This window comes from Micromys minutus (assembly GCF_963924665.1).
Source record: "Micromys minutus genome assembly, chromosome: 6".
NCBI lineage: Eukaryota > Metazoa > Chordata > Mammalia > Rodentia > Muridae > Micromys > Micromys minutus.
This window is the reverse complement of record NC_137975.1, coordinates 70,293,952-70,311,344: the sequence shown is the minus strand read 5'-3', so window position 1 is coordinate 70,311,344 and position 17,393 is coordinate 70,293,952. Positions and strand designations below refer to the sequence as shown.

Sequence of the window (17,393 nt, the reverse complement as noted above, 5' to 3'; positions counted from 1 at the left end):
CCCCACTTTCTATTTCAGGACTCAGCTTGTCAGTGGGGAAGGGATAAGGTCTACCAGATAACAGAAGCCTTTACTTTCTAGTCTCTTAGAAGTAGAAATCTTTGAAAGTAAATGTCCACCTTCTTCTACCCATTCACATCCATTCTTAGCATGGTGATGGCCATGTTTTTCCCATAGTGCCAGGGTGCATGGACTGATGGCTAGAGGAGGGCCTAGGCATACTGCGTCATACAGTACAGCAGCAGCATCAGGGCTGAGGGCTCAGAAGTAAACCTGTAGCCACCACGCAGGAGTGATGGGCAGGAGGCTGTAGTTACTGGCAATGCATTATGAAGATCAAGCCAAAGCCTGCCAGCCCTTGCACACACAGAACCCAGGGACTCCTGAGAGTCTAGACAGGCAATGCCATAATGTTTGCTTTCAGAACTCTCATGCTGGGTGCACTTGAAGAGTTTGGACAGTGGCTGATTCAGACTGATTTTCATTCTCTCTCGTGTTTCCTAGTAGCACACTGCTGTCCCTAATCACACTCAAATCTGTATCACACAAGGAAAGTGTCTTTCCTCAGACCATAGAAACCAGCCCTCAGCTGAATCAAGGCATATCTAGTGAGACTCAGTACAGTATGAAAAGCAGTATTAACACCCCAGACCTTAATAACAAGCCACAACTGACTGATGCGGTATTTATCATATAAAAATATCTCCCCCATCTGCATATGCTTACACTGTATTCTGGCTGATGGTTAACATTTATCCAACATGGTGGCTCATACTGCTGTGCACAGCTGCCCTCTGCTGGAAAGGGGCAGTGCTTTCAGGACAGCCATTGTAGCCAGGCTGTGTGGGCAGCCTGGTGCCTCTAGAATCTTCCAACTGCTTGCTCTGCAGATCCACCAGTGAGTCTGTCACCCGCGGCAACCCCGGAATCAACACCTTACTCTTTGTACGTTTCTTCATGGGCAAACGGGCAATCTACTAAGAAGCTTTCACACACAGCTGCAGGCTGGCTAAGGCTCATAAAAGCCCTGCGCAGTACAGTTACTCTACAGGAATTTGTTTTATAGGATTTTTATATTTCGCCAACCAAACAATTGGCTGAGAATGTCTAAAAAACTTTTCGATGATGGGCACCAACTAGTAGGACATTCTGGATAAAAAAAAAAAAAAAAGACAAAATGGCTGTCACTAAGTAACTTTGAATTTCGCTGATTCATACACAGGGCGGATTTCTCCAAGGACAAGCATTTGTGCCTATAGTCTCTGGTAAAAGTGGGTTAAGCAGGCTTCAGGCACGTTTTATTTATTTAAAAGTTTTAACATTATTTTATGTGTATCTGTTTCTTGGCTGGATGTATGTCTGTATATCACACACATGCCTGTTGCCTACAGTGGCCAGAAAAGAGTTTCAGATCCCCTGAAACTAAAGTTACAGTTATGAGTTACCATGCAGGTATTGAGAATAAAACCCAGACTCTATGAAAGAGCAGTTAGTGCTCCTAACTACTAAAACATGTTTTCAGCTCTCATATCTGTTTTTAACGAGCTGGTCACACAGTACAAAGGCCAGATAACTAGCATTTTTAGTATTTTTATTATACTTACATCTTTATAAAGTGAAAAATAATGAGAAGGATTAGTTATCCTTTATTACAATTATCTACCAGATATTTTTGTTTTGTTTTAAGAAGAAAAAACTATCCAGGGAGGCAGGGTGGTGCTGTTTGTTTACAACACAATCGTGTTCTAGAGATTTTAAGGTATTTTTGAAAAGGGAATGAATACACTTTGTTATTTGCATCTTGGATCAGTTATTTAAAGTTGAAGTAAGCTTACTACCTCCTTCTATGTACTTAGGGTTTCTTGTCCAAATGTGATTTAGGAATTGATGTACTTTTCCTCGGAAGCAGAATGTGTGGACCCAATACCATCCTCCCCTTCACGAGTTCTGTTTAATTTTCTGGACGTGCACCTGCTCCAAACAGCACAGGAAGTGACAGAAATCTCTACATAAAACTGGAAACGTTAAGAACAACACAGATTGAAGGCACCGAGTCACACCTCCAGCCCATCCCCCCCTGGGCAATGAGATACATCTTAAGTCTATCCCTGGCATCCAACCCTCCCATTTCTTTGGAGAGTCTCACTTAACTCTGACAGGGTCCCTGGTTTCCTCCTGACTTAACATCCTCAAGTACTAAAGTACCAAAACTCACATCTATTCCTTAAAGGGCACTGGTGTGCTTGCAACGCAATAAAGAATTCAAAATGAGAAGGGAAACATTTATTTGCTCAACAAATATTGATTATCCGATGAGGCCAGATAACTCAGTGAGTCAGATTAGCATAAAGTTACAGGACATCAGCTAATGGTATCCCACATGTCATTGAACAAGTGACAGTTGTCAGTGTTTCACCAAATGCATATTAGGAAGCTACCCACAGTGAATGACAAAGAGTGCAGCCAGGTATGCCAGGACTGTGACCAGAACGTTTGGCTGCCTACAGCTGGCTGTGTCCTCGGCAGCGCAGTTCATGCCTGGTGCTGTGACTACAGTCTAATGAAGTCACTGAACTCTGAGACTTGGGTTTGATTTGATAACTAAATAAGCCAAATAAACAAATCATGAAATACTGATTATCAATCCAAATATTTCATGGCATGAGAATAACTTTGGCTTCTCCATCAGTGACAAGAAGCAGCTTCTGGAAGGAAGGTCTGGAGACACAACTGACATGGAGTAACCCTGAACACACCACCGAACAGCACTGTGTTGACACAGCCTTGTGGTCCAACAGTCACCGGAGTAGAGCAGCCAAAGGCCGGCAGGGAAGCAGGCAGGCCTACTTCTTCATCTCCAGGATGGCGCTTCCAGGCCCACGGTTCTTAGCACTGCAGATGTTGCAGTACTGTGCGGGAGCATTCTGAAAACAACATTAAAACACGGGTTAAAAGTGTCTACGTGTACATTCAGAAATGTGATTTTGTCATCGTGCAGGGAGCTGAGGGCCCTGAAGAGGTGTAGAGGATGTTTTAGCTGGGGCAGGACTCATGCAGCTCAAAGGACACAAGCGAGGTGGGGGGACGGTGCAGTCGTAAAGTATAAGCACAAAGGCCTCAGAAACCATGGGCTAAAAATCACAAAACAGAATGCAAACAGATGTGGTGGCCCATGCTTGGTGTGTTGGTGCTGGATCCTTGGGCTCATCTCAGCCAGTGTAGACTACCCGCTGAGTCTTCTATCCCTGCTCATCTCAGCCAGTGTAGACTACCCACTGAGTCCTCTATCCCTGCTCATCTCAGCCAGTGTAGACTACCCGCTGAGTCCTCTATCCCTGCTCATCTCAGCCAGTGTAGACTACCCACTGAGTCCTCTATCCCTGCTCATCTCAGCCAGTGTAGACTACCCACTGAGTCCTCTATCCCTGCTCATCTCAGCCAGTGTAGACTACCACTGAGTCCTCTATCCCTGCTCATCTCAGCCAGTCCAGACAACCCACTGAGTCCTGTAATCCGGAGAGAAGAACCTTGCAAAGTGAACAGCTCCTGAGAAGGGCTATCTGACATAGTCATCTGGCCTCTACATGTATGTACAAACACATGCACATGACATAGAAATGCAAAGTGGGTGGAGTGGGGACATCACAGAAGAGCCAGCTCTGTATAGTGGGGATAACAGGATCTTCACACACAAGGCAGGCCGAGAAAACCCCACTAATTTCAAAGTGTTTTCTACCACACAGAACACTGCTCTGGAGGCATCAAACCAACACCATGGATTCACGCAAGTGGATATGCTTTTATGTGACCCATAGTACACTGTATCTGTCACATTTGAAATATAAACAATATACCTAAGTGATAAAGCTGGCTTCTGAGAAGACTCCTGTACCCTCTTCAGAGACCAGAACCCATACTCAAATCCTTCTGTTCTGGTTAGCTTTTAAGTCTTTCTCTCAACTTGACACAAGTAACAACCCTCAGAGAAGAGGAATCTCAGAGGAGCTGCCTCTATTACGTCGGCCTGTAGGCATATCTGTTGGGCATTTTCTTAACTGATGAGGGAGGGTCAAGCTCTGCAGTTAGTAGGCATATGGTCCTAGGTTAGATAAAGCTGGTTGAATAAGTATCAATGTTCTTTATGGTCTCTTCTTCAGTTCTTGCCTCTATATTCCTGCCTTGGCTTCCCTCCATGATGGACTCTAACTTGTAGGTCAAAACCAACGAACGAACGAACCAACCAACCAACCAACCAACCAACCAACCAACCAACCAGCCAGCCAGCCAGCCAACCAACAGAAACAAACAAACCCAAAACCCCAAAACCCTTTCATGCTAAAGTTGGGGTTTTGTTAATGTTGTTTGAAATTAACAGACAAACTAGAACATCTTTATATACAAAGGCAGACAGTTTATGGATATTTCCCATATGTTTAAAATATCTCTGGATATAGAATACAATGTAATGCTTATAAACAGTTATACTTTTCTTTAGGGAATAAACACACACAAAAAAGGAAAAGTGTACGTTTAGTACAGTGCAGCTTTTCTCCAAGATTGCTGATGCAAGGTTGGTTCAATCCATGGATGCAGAACCCAGAGATTGAGTAAGATGCAGAGGACCAAGTGTCTTGTGTGTCAGAATTAAGAAAGCCGGAGCCATAGGGTGGTGGGTTCTAGTCGTGGTTTCTGTGATTACATCTCTTTTCCTTTGGCAGCGATTGGCTGACAACTTACCAGACTTGGCATAGGTAGGCACTCCTTGTGGAACATGTGCCGACAATGGAAGACCACCACGCTGAAGGGTTTCGCTGCATCTACAAGGGGCAGGGACAGAAGGAGAGAAACTCAGTGCAACAGGCAGACCAGGAAAGAGTTAACCCAGCTTTGAGCGAGATTCCTAGCAACAGGCTCCACTTGACAAGGCTTCTTTACAAAACACCTTGAGGGGCGAGGAGCCCAAGCACAGAACTGAACTAAAGCCACCTTGTTATAACTACAATTTACAGGATACTTACTTGGCCTCAGCATCAGTTACCACAGTAACAAATGTAGCAGAATTGCACAGCAAATGGGATGCACATTTGAAAAAGTAAGATATATGTGTCCCTGTGTGTGTCCTGACCAGCATGCCAACTCACACATACTGAAATCCAGTGTGTAGCTTGAAAAAAGAAGAGTTTTTTCAGTTCACCTTTGCTGAGGCCGGAGGCAGAACTGGGTTAGGATCCCGGGCTCTCTGCACCTAACTTCTGGTTAGTCAGGTCCACTCCCCTGCTTCTGTTGTGTGGCTGGATGAGCTCTGGTAAGACATACTGCCTGCCACAGGAGAGGCTGAGGATTGAACTTCGCAGGCCACTCGCGACTCCCTTCACTGAAAGGCCACCTAAAGGGCTGTGGTTTACAGAAAATGCTAACCCGCTCCCTCGGGAAGAGCGCTTGTGTGAAATGACTTCCCAAGCTCTATGAGGTGTGGGACACACAGTTCCTATCACCAGTGCCTGTGAACATTGACACCTTGGAGCTTTCCCATTCTAAACTTGCATTTTAAAGAACCCTGACAACGATGCTTTTCTGCTCTCAAATTATGAGTTTGCTTTTCTCATGTCTGGATAATCTTTTGGTACAGATCACTTTATTATTATGACAATCTACCAAGAAGAAGAGACAGAAGCTTCAGTCAGTATTTCTACGAGGATCGTCTGGGTACCTAGAAGTGCAGTGACGATGGAGCCACTCCTCACTGACCCCAGACATCCGTGTGGAGATTCTGACTCAGAGCAGAACTATGTGGACGGATAGTTAGGTTTACATCTCAGCCCCTAACAGGCTGAACTGGCATCGCCTTGTTGGAAACACTGGCTCTCAGGCCAACAGGCCCCAGAACTGACCACCGCAGGGTGTGAAGAACCTGTGGGTTCTGGCAAAGCTTCCATCTGCTGATAATGACTGTCAGGAACGGCAGCATTCACAAGAGCAGGGAAGGAGTTTAAATCCTTCATCTGTGAAGCTGTATAATTTTCAGGCAGTAATTAGCTAATTTAAAAATCTTCATTCCACTCAAAATGAACATGTATTTGGGAAATGATTTTCCTTCTAAGCACCTTACCTGTTGGGAGGATGGGAGAAAGGCACGATTCACAGATATTCTCTTCTGTAAGAGAACACACACATCACAGGTTAAGCACATTGCCATTTGCTTGGCCTCTCTGGGAAGCATGGCACAGGGCTCAGGGTGTCCTTCCAGATTTACCCACCGTCAACCAGAACGCCTTTCATTTGGGTTCGGTGCATTTTTTTCAGTAACGACAAAGAGTCAGCTACGAGGATTTTCTTGCAGCCTTCCCGAAGCAGAATCTAATGCACATGTTTAAAAGGAAAGTGCATTTAGTAAGTCAAGTATGTGCTCATTTAGCTCAGGAATCATACAGTACCAGACACTAACTCCATTTAGTAACTCAAGTGTGTTCATCTGAGGAATCATACAGTACCACAGACACTAACTCGCTCTTTTGCCCACCAAACATTGTCCAGTAAGCCAGGTATTATTCCTTGAAATTTATTTGTTTTTATGAGTACATTGTGGTATTAGTAAAATCAAACACAAATTTCAAAGTCATGTAGAGACTAAAATTCTATTGCTATCTCACAGGCTTCTGTACTTTCTATGTGGTTGCCATAGAGGACCATGGGTATTTGCTGGTACTTTGGTTTTTTAATGACTTGGAGTCTAACCTTCAGATCTTTGCACAGCATGGAAGACTTGTCATTTCAAAGTCATCTAGTCATTTAATAAACCGATCTACTCTCTGACAAATGTTGGGTCCACAATGAGCAAGGCAGTAGATGCATGAGAAATGTGCAGAGAAGCCTGTGACTACCTGTGCCTGTAGGTCATGTGCTCCAGTGCCCCGTTGGTTTCTCAGTTCAAAACCCAGATATGCAATTTTCTTCCACAGTGTAACATGACATCACTGGGAACGGGAGAGGGTGCAAGCAGCCATGGCTCTCCATGGCAACCTAACAATGGCCTGGGTTCCTCTGCAAACCCTAAGAACACCAGCCCTGGGTGACTCCAGCTAGAGACTGTTCCCGGTCGGCTCTGGGTGACTTCAGCTACAGGCTGCTTCAGTTACACGACAGAACACATTTGGGACCCACACTGATGGATACAGCCCTGCACCTGTGGCTTTCAGTATTTCCAAGAAGCAAGGCTTCCTGATTTTAATCTTCTTACCTCTTCTACTACTTTTTGATACTACTTTTAGAGGAGCTCTCCTCCATTTTCATCCTTCTTATGAAAATGTGTTTTATTCTACAGAGATCCTCCTGGCCCAACTCCCCAAAAATGCTAGGTTTATAGATGTCCTTAAATTTAACTGCCCTGTCAGATTCTGCTAGAAATGCAACATTATTTTTGTTTTCTTCAAAAAAAGATGTTAAGGTTTTTATCAGAAGTCATTACAGCATACAGAAAGAAGAGGGAAAACAGTATACCAAGAAAGTAGTCTACAAAATACCAATGCTGACAAACTTTCAGAAAACTGGTCAGTAAGTCTGGGAGGCTGCTAGCCTCCAACATCAAACTACTAAGCTCATTTTCAGCCCCTCCAGTAGGGGGGTGTGGGCTCTGGAAGCACTGTGACAATGTCCAGGGCACAATGGCTAAACAGTGATGGATGGAGGGTCTAACCTGTGGAACAAACTTAGGCCACAGGCTGCAAAGAAAACGGAAAAGCCTAAGGACAAAGCAGGTACAACATGTCTGCTTACAGACAGTATTTGCCAGGAGCAAAGTCAGTTGTCAAGAGTCAAGAACCCAAGAGAAGGAAAAGTATAGTGATACTTTTGTCTAATTTGATCAAAATCCAAGACTCTGCACCGAGAGAGAGAGAGAGAGAGAGAGAGAGAGAGAGAGAATTCTAGGTGTCACTGATATGACGCAGTAAAGCAGTAATCAGAAGGTGTTGTCCTTTGACAACAACAGTCGTTGACTCAGCATCAGCAATAGTCTCAGGAAACCAGGGAGCCAGCGCCCTCACACATCTGCACTCTGCTGTGCCAGCGCCCTCACACATCCCCACACTGCTCTGCCAGTGCCCTCACACATCTGCACTCTGCTGTGCCAGTGCCCTCACACATCTGCACTCTGCTGTGCCAGCTCCCTCACACATCCGCACACTGCTGTGCCAGTTCCCTCACACATCCCCACACTGCTGTGCCAGTGCCCTCACACATCCCCACACTGCTGTGCCAGTGCCCTCACACATCCCCACACTGCTCTGCCAGTTCGCTCACACATCCCCACACTGCTGTGCCAGTGCCCTCACACATCCGCACACTGCTCTGCCAGTTCCCTCACACATCCGCACACTGCTGTGCCAGTTCCCTCCCATATCCGCACACTGCTGTGCCAGTGCCCTCACACATCCGCACTCTGCTGTGCCAGCTCCCTCACACATCCGCACTCTGCTGTCAGTGTTCTCATTTCTCTGTTGCTTCCCTCTGATGTCACTTTCAGAAACAAAAACCAGTTTTTACTGTTAGATAGAAGAAAGGAAGAGGTAGGGCTGGTTCATGTATGGAGCAGACAGATATGACAGAAAGAGTCTGAAGAAAGGTCACTTCATTCTATGAGGAACAACAACAGGAGTGGAATACCAACGGGAAGGAGTGGCTTCTCCTTAGGCATGGGATGGGGAGAACCATGAAAAATACCCAAAGGAAAATGACTCTCGTTTCCTTTCGGAAGGTGGTAGAAGTTCTTCACTATGATTCAGTCTGGACTGGCCGCCATGACAGGAGCATGGAGGAGCCAGGGACCAGGATGGAACACGCAAACCAGCAGCTTAACTGTGCGTGTGGCCTTCCAGACTGATGAGTGCATTAAGGCGACAGGCTTATGAGCTGAGATATCTCTGCATCTACAAGATCTCACCATCTGGCCAGCAAGAGCTGCATGATTATCAATCCGGCTTAGCAATACTTTTGGTGTAAGAACTCTGTCCAAGATAAACTACTGCCTTCCCTCAACTGGATAATACCATTTCTATCTCGAAAAATACTGACATTGCTCAGAAGGAATATTAACCTTTTAGAGACTCTTCTTCCTATTCTCCCAGATTATCCACATTTAAAGGCCAACTTCCTGCCTCGCCCTCTCAGCTCTTGTTCCTCTGGACTTTCCCACTGCCCTTTGTTTAAAGAAACGAGCTCTGACTACAGACGATGGTCCACGTTCTATGAAAAAGCTGAATGGGAACTTCCTTATGGCACTGACAACTGACAAGAGACCTGAGGTTTGCTCCGTATTTTCTTCCCGATTCCTCCACAGCACATCACCATGGATAACAAACCCAAGGAAATGGAAAATTCTAGCCTCACATATATTTCACAAAGCAGCAAAGAGCCACATATCAGAGAAATCATTATGGTTCCAAAGAAACAGCTGCTGTGGGGGCTGCGCTAGAAAAACTGCCAAGTTTCCGCAGTTTCTATTTGAAAAGACTCTCAAGGCTGGGATTTTGCTGGCCTTGCCTTATTCAGTTTGCATGTCCTTGTCCTTGGAATGCCACTGTCTGCCAGCCACCTAGCTTCCAAGCCCCATGACTTTCCTCACTTGCAGCCTGGCCATGGTCACTGGTGTCATGGGCTTCAATTCTGCGTGGGCAGCTTTGCGCTGGCTGGATTATTACCAAAAATGACTAAGCCCAGGTAGAAAAAAAAATGGGAAGAAAATCCAAAGGTTTGCTTTTTAGTTAAGAACGAAACACTTTAAAATCATGAGTGTATTTAATTCATAACAGAATTTTAGGACTAATGGACCAAGAGCACGATGGCTGGCATTGGCCACTGCAGCACTCCAACGTGGTGACAAGATCCAACGGAAGTAAGTTGTAAAGAAAAGAATCATTTGGTTTTAAAAGCTTACTTTAGAAATCTGAGAGTTTAAAAACTATTTCAGGAAGAATACGAAGAGGTTAGATAATAAGAGTGAAATCTGTCCCCCTACAAAAAAAATACAAAAAAAAAAAAAAAAAAAAAGATGAGCAAGACAACTGTTGATGTCTGTAAATCGACTTGTGTCTTCAATTTTACGCGGGAAACTATGTGGGGACCACAGCAAATGTTTACTTAGTGCAGGAGAACACCTCTGCAGACCTGGAAAGGACCGAGTGCCCTGGGGGACGGGGACTCATTCCACACCACTTGCTGACCTGCACAGGCTCAGGCCTCTGCTTACAACAGGGGCTCAGAGGGGCAGTCCAGGGCAGTCCTGGTGCCTCCTGCCTCTTTAGGAAGAAGTTTATCCAGGCTGGCTGTCTTTCTCCTGAGGTGTAATCATAATGGAAAGGCCAGGAAGTGGTCCCCATTGGCAGAGCTTTGAGGGATTATGTGTTAGAGCTGATGCAGTCCCGAATGAAAATGGCATGGCATTTCCTCTGAGGGCCTGGGTTTAAAACTAGCTCAGTATTTTCCTATAGGAATATGTCATTAATTTTCTGGAACCTCAGTCTTTTACTCTGTGCAATGGGGCTAATGCTAATTATAGACCCACTATGGACCTAAGAATGTCTGTCAAAGTGAAGTGTCTAGTAACAAAGTACTCATTCCTAGCTTCCTCGGCATCCGAGGGACTGAGCATGCTCAGTTCTGTTCCCTTTCAGAACTGTCTTGTCACAAAGTAGGAAACATTCACATGAGAAGAGCTGTTCCGGTTTCCTCGGCATCCAAAGGACTGAGCATGCTCAGTTCTGTTTCCTTTCAGAGCTGTAGGAAACGGTCACATGAGAAGAGCTGTTCCGGTTTCCCATAACTACTCCCCTCTTTGAGTTAACAGCTGGCTGCTGCAGTCTCTCTCCCCTTATAGAACCCTAGGTCCTCAATGCGTAGTGTGTTTGAGAAGGACACTGAGACTTCATGGCAGCACACCTGTGACCAAGGCCCTCTGTGTAAAGGCTCTGCATGTCATGCTGAGTGTCCTACACAGGATGCTTGCATTCAGAGACCTGCAATGCTACCCTCAGATCTGGGACATTTATGGACTTGTACTCTCATTATAAATGAGAACATACATTATAGCTTTATGCAACAAAGATCAATACAATGAAATAAAAATACGCCTTTGAGAAGCCTTCTGGGAACAACACAAGGCTCCAGAGACCTGGAATATTTTTAAATGATCCCTTGATAGGTTGCTTAGACAAGGAGATAAATAAATGGCCATTAATAAAAATTAACAGGAGAGAGAGAGAGCGCACAACTAGTGTGGTGGTTCTCCCGAGTCTGCCCTTCCCATCCCTCTTCCTCTTAGTAGCAGTGTTTCTACCCAGAGGCTGATGGGTAACAATGGCTTTCTGGACCCATTAGGCAAAAAATTCTGGGTCTCCACCGAACTGCATATGTACATGGACTAAGGAAAAGCTCTCTATACATTTATAGTTAGGAAGATACTGGTTTACCATTACTCGAGTACCATTTTTATGTGAAGCATCTGTTTTGTATCTAATGCTCTGTATGTCAGCTGACTCAGTACTATGCAAATCTGTTCACAGAAAGAGTAGTGAGACTACAGCAGTGTGTGTGAGCTTCAAGAAAAGAGCACAGTGAAGGTCTTTGCTGCCATCAGCATTATAGGGACCTGGCAACAGAAGCCTGGTTTCACCTCAAAAGCCCGGCTCTAAGCACCAGTCTAAGCATCCCACCATCCCACAGGTGCCACCATGGCTAAGACACTCTGCCATACACTTAGACTTGATGCCTCCAGCATATTCTGCTATCCCTCAGTAAGGAAGGGCCCACCAAAACACAGGACACTGTCAATCTTACTCACAGGGGATGAAGGGCATCACGAGGTTGGATATGGTACCATTTTCTCCCAAAACCCATTTCCAAGCCTGAGATGATGCTTCCTTATCTGGACCACTGTTCTGCATACCTAGGGAACTGCAAAATGTAGGCATTTCTCTGTTCCCTGCTCCCCCCTATCGGTCAGTTCTTAGACCCTTGCTCTCTTTCTCTTCTTTCTTCCTTGAATAATTTCCCTAGGATTATCAGAAACCCTCCAAAGGCTTTGGGTATAACTATGAGTCTAGGATTAGGCCTCGGTTCTTTGTCTCAACTTGACACATACTTCTTAACTAACCACCCCTATACAGTTCCAAGTGAAGGTTCTGGACTGTCCACCCAAGTCTACAGAAAAAACCTTCTCCTTTCAAGTTGTGCCTTGCAGTCAGACCACAGTTCCCCGAGGACCATGAGGATGCTGACATTTCCTCTGTCGTCCCCCTTGTCTGCACCAGCCATTTCTTAGAGTCCATTTGGTTAATTCCTCAAGGCTCCGGCTTCTCAATTTCTCACCTGATTCTACTCTGACCACCTTTATCTCCATCCCATTTCTGAATATCTTCACTACAGCTATGAGGTTGCTAAGCAACAGTATCTAGAGTACCATCTGTTATCTGTTCTGCCGGTTTTCTTGTTGATTCTTGGTACATCACCCTGAGTTCAGCAGGCAGTCCTTTACTAGCATATTAATTATTTATAGGAAAATATGGGTTCCATTTTTCTTATCACAAATTTTGAACTAAAGGGCTAATAGAGAAGCATCATTGTACCAATCAGACAAAGGCTGATTAGATCCTGTGTTTAAGTGTGTTTCTGAGACCAGATTCCTTCAATGGCTGCAAAATTATTCCGTGTGTTTGAAGATATATTTTAATTAGATACAATATTTATTTTCTCTAAGAACATTTTTGTGGTCCGTTCAAGAAGCCGTTGTGCCTTACTCTCATGCCTTTTTCTGTGCTGTATTTACACACAGTGAAAAAGCTTCCTGCAGCTGAGATGCTCTTCGGTTTCTATATTTGAACAGGTTTCCAAATATCAAACTGCAGTCTCACCAGCAACCAACTGGCTTACAAATACTTATCGAGAAGTGAATGAGTCCCCACTGAGATGCCCATTTGTGTGACACTTACCTGCAAGTTATAATCTTGTAGAATTTTAACCAAGGAATCCCTCAAATTGGGAATCTCCATTCCTTCCTTAATTCTGTGGATCAAGAGAATCGGGTCCACATGTGTGCCAATGTTGTTCAACAAGCCCGTGATAAATGCTACAAAACACCATGTTAAGATCAAAAACATGAGCAATTTTAGAATGCTCTTTGTTCACAATCCATCTTTAGATCAAAAGTAACTGAACCTATTTCTTCAAGAAATGTGTTAAGAAGTGTGAATTTATTAACCCTCAAAACCAATCCTCTTTGAGTTACACTCATAAGAACTAACTTCCTCTAAGACAAAAGGAGAAACTGAGAACATTTTGGAAAAGTTAAGTGACCCCCTTTGTTCATGCCTCTTCCAAACTGTTTTTACTGTCAGAGTGCAGGTAGCACAGAGAACCTCTGGTCACCCTGCAATTATGCACTAGTATTTTGCAAGGTTAGCATACACTGTGCTTTCCTTGTACAGACAGAGGACGTGAGAGTTTTACCTTATCTATGGTCACAAAACTCAAGTTACAAACATGTTAGGTATCTTGCAAGATAGAAAGTCTTAAAGGCTGATTTTAAATGAGAATAGAACCAACTTAAAAGCAGCCACTACCAAAATCACGGTAAAGCTGCAGGGGGAAGGGAGAGCCAGTGCAAACGGATGAGCTGGGCAGCAGCACTTAAGAACTGGTGCAGTACTGTGCGGATGGAACAGGGCTGGAAAGGAGCCCTATTACAGTTCCAAACCTCGGAACTTCCACTTCTGGATTTACAGTGGATGCTTTACTACTAAGACTTCATTACATTCATTTATCTGTTTATTCATCTATATTAATTTGTGTGTGTGTGTGTGTGTGTGTGTGTGTGCGCATGAGAGAGAGAGAGAGAGATTGAGTGGAGGTTAGAGTGTGTGTGGAGGTTAGAAGTCAGAGGACCACTTAAGGGAATAGTTTCCTTCCACCCTGTGAGTCCTGGGGATTAAAGTCCTTGATCAACCCACTTGGTCATAATTTAGCCCAGTGTATCCTGAGATACTTCTTCCTCACATAACTGGCTACAATCTACACTGACAAAATTATAAATATAATTATATTATAATTAGATAGTCTTTGGCTTACGTGGTTTGTCAATGGAATAGAGAATCAGATCTTCCCAGAGCTCTACATCGTCTTGTTCCTTGGCAAACTCAATTGCTTTATCAACATCATGCAGTTCCTCCATAATCATCTTGAGGGCACTTCGACTGTTTCCCATTCGGCCTAGGTAGGTTGAAGAAGTGTAGGATACGTTATTCATTTAGAAAAGGAACAGCATGTTTCTTTATTGGTTTGCAAAGTTCGAAAGCTAAGACTAAGGCTGACTTTCTGAAGTGACAGTAGCATTTCCTGTCATTTCCTGTTTATGTAGTGCTCATACTGTGTGAAATATTTTTATGGTGTTATGTGACTGACATCATTCACTCTCCCTACGACTCTAGGCAGGATACTCTATTAGAGTCCACACTTCATTTTAAATATTTTCTTTATTTATACATTACTTATTTTTATGTATATGGGCATCTTGTGTTTGTCTGTGCACCATGAGTGTGTGCCGGTGCCCATGGAGACCAGAAGGCATTGTACCCCTCTAGAACTAGAATTGCCGAATAGCAGGGAGTCACATTTGCCCTGGATAGCCAGGGGTTGAACCTGGATCTTCTGGAAGATCAGCAAATGCTATTAAATGCTGAATTATCTTTCCAGCCTAAAATACTGAATATTTGTAAAACATTTTCCCCTTTCTTTGTTTTCCTCTTTTTTTGAGTCTGAGCTTCACTATGCAGCTCTAGCTAGTCTCAAACTTACTAGGTAGACCAGGTTGGCTTTCAACCGAGAAATCTGCTTATCTCCACCCCTTGAGTCTAGGGTGAAAGGCATGTGCCACCAGGCCAGGCACTAATATTACTTGTCATTTATTTATGTACTTTTAATACAAGAAGGAATACAGTATTTTGCCTTGGCAAGATCAGGTAGCCACTAAATGGCACAGTGGAGTTTGAGGTAGGTCTGCTGGATTCTGCCTTTCCTCTTAGAGGTATGCAATTTCTTTTGGATTTCAAATTCTGATACAGTTAAGATTTTGAAAGAATTTGGAAATCATTCTGTCTCTTCTGCTCATTCATCTCCTGGAACTTTCTAATTTCCACAGGCTGTTACTAGAGTTCATGTAGAAGGCCAACTGTGTGGCTAAGGCTTATTATATTTAGCCTTGTCCCATGCAGGGACCCGTAAAAGGTCATGAATTAAGTCATCTACTATTTCTATTATGACAAATATGAATTCAAGCAGATACTTCTGGAAGAATACAGCTGGGAGGAATAAATGGATGAGCGACCTGAAGTTGGGAAGAGTAGTCCCAAACCATGCTCAAGTAGAAAAGACAGCCTCAAGTAGTTCTCCTAAGGAAAGCAGATCTAGGGCTGATGCTGAACATCCATGAATTAGCCACTCTATACACAGGAATAGGTTGGCTAATTTTCAACCAAGGCCAGAGAAGCCAGTGAGTGGTGTGTGTAAGAAAGCTGTGGTGTGGGAAACACGGGAGGTGGGCAGAGAAATGGCTCACTCTATGCACAGCTTCCTCATGAGACAGATCCTGAGTAAGCCCCCACTGCTCTCAAACACTCCGGAAGACAGGAAGACAGGGAAGTCTAGTTCCCAGGTGTATATTTTACACCAGCTATGTATGTCTGGAGGTGGGAGCCAGAGGGAGAGGACACTGAGAGCTATAACATCAAGAATCTCTCTTGTTCCAAAGCCTAATAATATTCTAGCTATTAAGGGTATGAGTTTTGAAAACGATTTGTTTCCTATCAATGTGTGGTAAAAATGAGCCATTTATAAACTAAAGGGAGAAACAACCCAAATATGTCAGCCCATCTATAGTTCTATCTGTTATGAAGTGTGACACACGTTTGCTTCTTGCTTCTTTTACTGCACATTTGCTAGATGTTCTTTCTCACAGATGGCTCCAATAACTCACGGTACTCTACTGTGCCCTGGACTTCCCTTTTCCCTGTATCATGTTTTTATATAAAGTAAGCCCGAATGTCCACAAATCTGTGTCCATTCTTAGACACTTCACAACAAATCCTAACCCATTCCTTTATCTATGAGACTAAAATGAACAAACACTACTTACTCAGAAGGTAAACTGTCTCTTCTACGAAGTTTCTTTGTTGGCAGATCTCAAGAGCCTTTAATCAAAGCAGGGAGAAACATTACTATGGACTACCACACAGGAAAACAATATTAAGAGAGCCACTTAAAGTTACTTACAAAACTTGAAAGATTTTTTTTCTTAAAAAAAAAAAAAAGAACAAAAAGCCCCACATCTGTCAACCTCTGGATAACTTTTGACGTACCCAATGGAACCGAGGGCACGGAGAACACCACAGCCTTCTATAAGTAGAAGCAGAAGCAGTGCTGGGAGGAGCTTACTCCCCATTGGACGTCTGAAGGTTATAGTGCTGCGTCCAACCGAATCTATAGTCACCTTATAAACTGTCTCTTCACGGATAGTACAGACGAATGGTGTCCTGATGAGCAGCACGATTGTTCTAAATCAAATGGCATAAATTTACTGTGCTCTCCCTGCTGGATACTGAGGGGTCATACTGAAACAAGGAAGCAAAGGGGAGGATGACGGTGACATGCCATGATGACACTCAGGAAGACAAAGGAGCCAAGTAGCAAAGAAGCAGAAGAGACAGCAAGTCCACTGGAAGCTCTTGGGTACAAATACGGTGACAGAAATGACCACATACATATCTTTCCATGACTGGCACAATGCAGCGGGGAGGGCCATGTGCACGGAGAGGCAACGCTGAAGTCATGCGGTTCTCTTGTGACAAGCTCCATGGAAAGGTAGCATTAGAGTCAGGTACTGTTGAAATCACATCTCACAGACCACCCTCCTGAGTCACCTGCGTGGTAACTTACAACCTTGTCCGGCATCTTAGTGTGGCTTTATTGTCTCTGACCACCTCTGCAGTGCTCGCCTTTCTGAAGCTTCCTTCTCACTACTTCCTACCCTAGGAAGGACTGGAGACATACATTGCCACAGATCCCACATTGGACAGACACTATAGGCATTCCTCCAGCTTCATACAGCATGTGGTCTCACAGTTCTTTATCATTATGAAAGCTAATCAGTCACCACATTAGTCATGTGACTTCCCTCTGCACAAACCACATGTGCACCAAGCCCTAGGCTTAGCTCAGTGCAGAGCGCACAGTGGGTTATAACGAATACTTTTTCAAATGAGGAGCCAATAAAAGTTTCAGAATAAGTTAACGGGGTTGCATATTTAAAGTAGTTATTTAGAAGTCATTAATCAACCAAGTTGTTCTGAAAA

At 44.0% G+C, this 17,393-nt stretch overlaps 1 protein-coding gene across 1 annotated transcript in view; it reads right to left on the bottom strand.

Moving 5' to 3' along the window:
• Positions 1 to 2,268: 2,268 nt before the first annotated feature.
• VPS41 (VPS41 subunit of HOPS complex) overlaps positions 2,269 to 17,393 on the bottom strand; it is a 141,964-nt gene continuing 126,839 nt past the window's right edge. Inside the window, exons 23-29 of the mRNA XM_080918301.1 lie at positions 16,178 to 16,232; positions 14,116 to 14,256; positions 12,981 to 13,117; positions 6,258 to 6,357; positions 6,110 to 6,154; positions 4,738 to 4,817; positions 2,269 to 2,924 (exon numbers count right to left, since the gene is read on the bottom strand). Coding sequence (XP_080774427.1) covers positions 2,844 to 2,924; positions 4,738 to 4,817; positions 6,110 to 6,154; positions 6,258 to 6,357; positions 12,981 to 13,117; positions 14,116 to 14,256; positions 16,178 to 16,232 — 639 coding nt within the window. The 3' untranslated portion in view covers positions 2,269 to 2,843. The remainder of the gene's footprint in view (positions 2,925 to 4,737; positions 4,818 to 6,109; positions 6,155 to 6,257; positions 6,358 to 12,980; positions 13,118 to 14,115; positions 14,257 to 16,177; positions 16,233 to 17,393) is intronic.